This window comes from Aedes albopictus, unplaced genomic scaffold, assembly GCF_035046485.1.
Source record: "Aedes albopictus strain Foshan unplaced genomic scaffold, AalbF5 HiC_scaffold_687, whole genome shotgun sequence".
Classification (NCBI taxonomy): domain Eukaryota; kingdom Metazoa; phylum Arthropoda; class Insecta; order Diptera; family Culicidae; genus Aedes; species Aedes albopictus.
The window spans coordinates 1-1505 of NW_026917517.1; the positions used below are offsets into that span (position 1 = coordinate 1).

General features: G+C 46.2%; 1 protein-coding gene across 1 annotated transcript; it reads right to left on the reverse strand.

The window, feature by feature from the left end:
- Nucleotides 1-6: 6 nt before the first annotated feature.
- Nucleotides 7-1086, reverse strand: LOC109418409 (open rectifier potassium channel protein 1; the record flags this gene model as incomplete). The annotated part of the gene is made up of 4 exons (XM_062843979.1): nucleotides 7-154; nucleotides 216-571; nucleotides 638-759; nucleotides 831-1086. Coding segments are annotated over 4 exons (882 nt in total), but the record flags the coding sequence as incomplete, so codon positions are not given.
- Between the last annotated feature and the right edge of the window lie 419 nt (nucleotides 1087-1505).

Here is a 1505-nt window from a genome sequence, read left to right on the forward strand (position 1 = left end):
GCTTACCTTGAACTTCATCATGTAGACCTCGTTCAGAATCTTCCTCAGGTAGCTGATATCCTTGGTTACGCCATTCCAAACCCGATTTTGAGCTGCCCGCACGTTGACGGCCAACATCTTCTCCAACTGTTGGACCTTCTTGTGTGCCATTCCTCTGCAACGGGAAGAAATCATGTAACTTACCCGAGATCTATCACATTCCCTCCTGTACCTACTTCGCAATGAAACCCAATATCATGAACACATAGCCCACCCCGGCGAAGAACCACAGGATCACGAAAACCTGATAGTAGATGTAAGCCGTCCCGAACTCGTGTTCCTGCGAGGCTTGGAACGTGCTGGCGTAATCCCCGAATCCGATCGTAGTCAACGTGACGAACGAGTAGTACACCGACACATCGTAGGGCCACTTTTCAAAGTAGCTGAAAATGGCCGCCGGCACGAAGATGAAGATCACGATACCCGGAATCAGATAGAGGACAATCTGCCCAATAAAGTTGACCTTGTGCGGGACGTACTGCCGGTTGGAGGACAGCTTGAACTGTTTGTACTTTCGGTACAGTCGAATGTACTAGAAATGAAATAGAAATCGATCACATACCTAGGTCTCTGCGAAACGCGAAATCAAGAAACTTACAGTTTTTCCATACAGATCACCCAAGTAGGCGAAGAAGAAACCATTCACCGGGAGGCCGATCAACGCATAGAAGATCATGAAAATTCGTCCGAACGTGTTGTTGGGCGAAATGTTGCCATAGCCTGAAACGATTTCACAATCAATCGTATTTGATCATTGATCATTCAGTAGGTAGATAAATGATCCTCATTACCGATGGTGGAGCAAACGATGAAGGCGAAATAGAACGAGTGATAGAAGTTCCACACGTACGGCGGTTCGTATTCGTCCAGGGTGTAGTTGGTGACCTTCTTGTCGCAGTAGTCGTTCAGGCGGACCAGCAGCTCCTGCTGCAGTTCGTTGTCGTGGGGCGCCAGGTACTTGGTGAGTAGTTCTGCAAGGTGGTGAAATCGGAAAGTGGGAACATAATTTGTTAGATAGGTGAATTTGAAACGAACGGGCGTAAACGCCTAGATGTAGGCAATCGAGGGACGAGTTTTTAATCAGGGGGAGGAGCTTGCTAGATTAGAGGTGAGAGCGTGAGAGAATTGCTTTGCTACACGGTAAGAATATTACACACAAGTTACGCATAAATGAAAATTTTGAAATCGTAAATCTCACTTCGCTAGGGTATTCAGCAAGACATGCTGAAGGGTGATGGCCAGGAACTTCTCGAGGAAATTTCCTCGACTTACTTGGGCACAGATAGTAGCTTCGTGCCTGTCACACGGTTTAAACACGCCAACATTATTGTGGCCCACTGTATATAAAAAAGCGATAAGAATCTCGCCTATCGATATGAATAAGTGACTTAAAAATTGCATTTTCATTAACCTGTCGTGGCTACCCGAGCAGGAATGAATAACTGCAACATAACTGGAGAATGCCA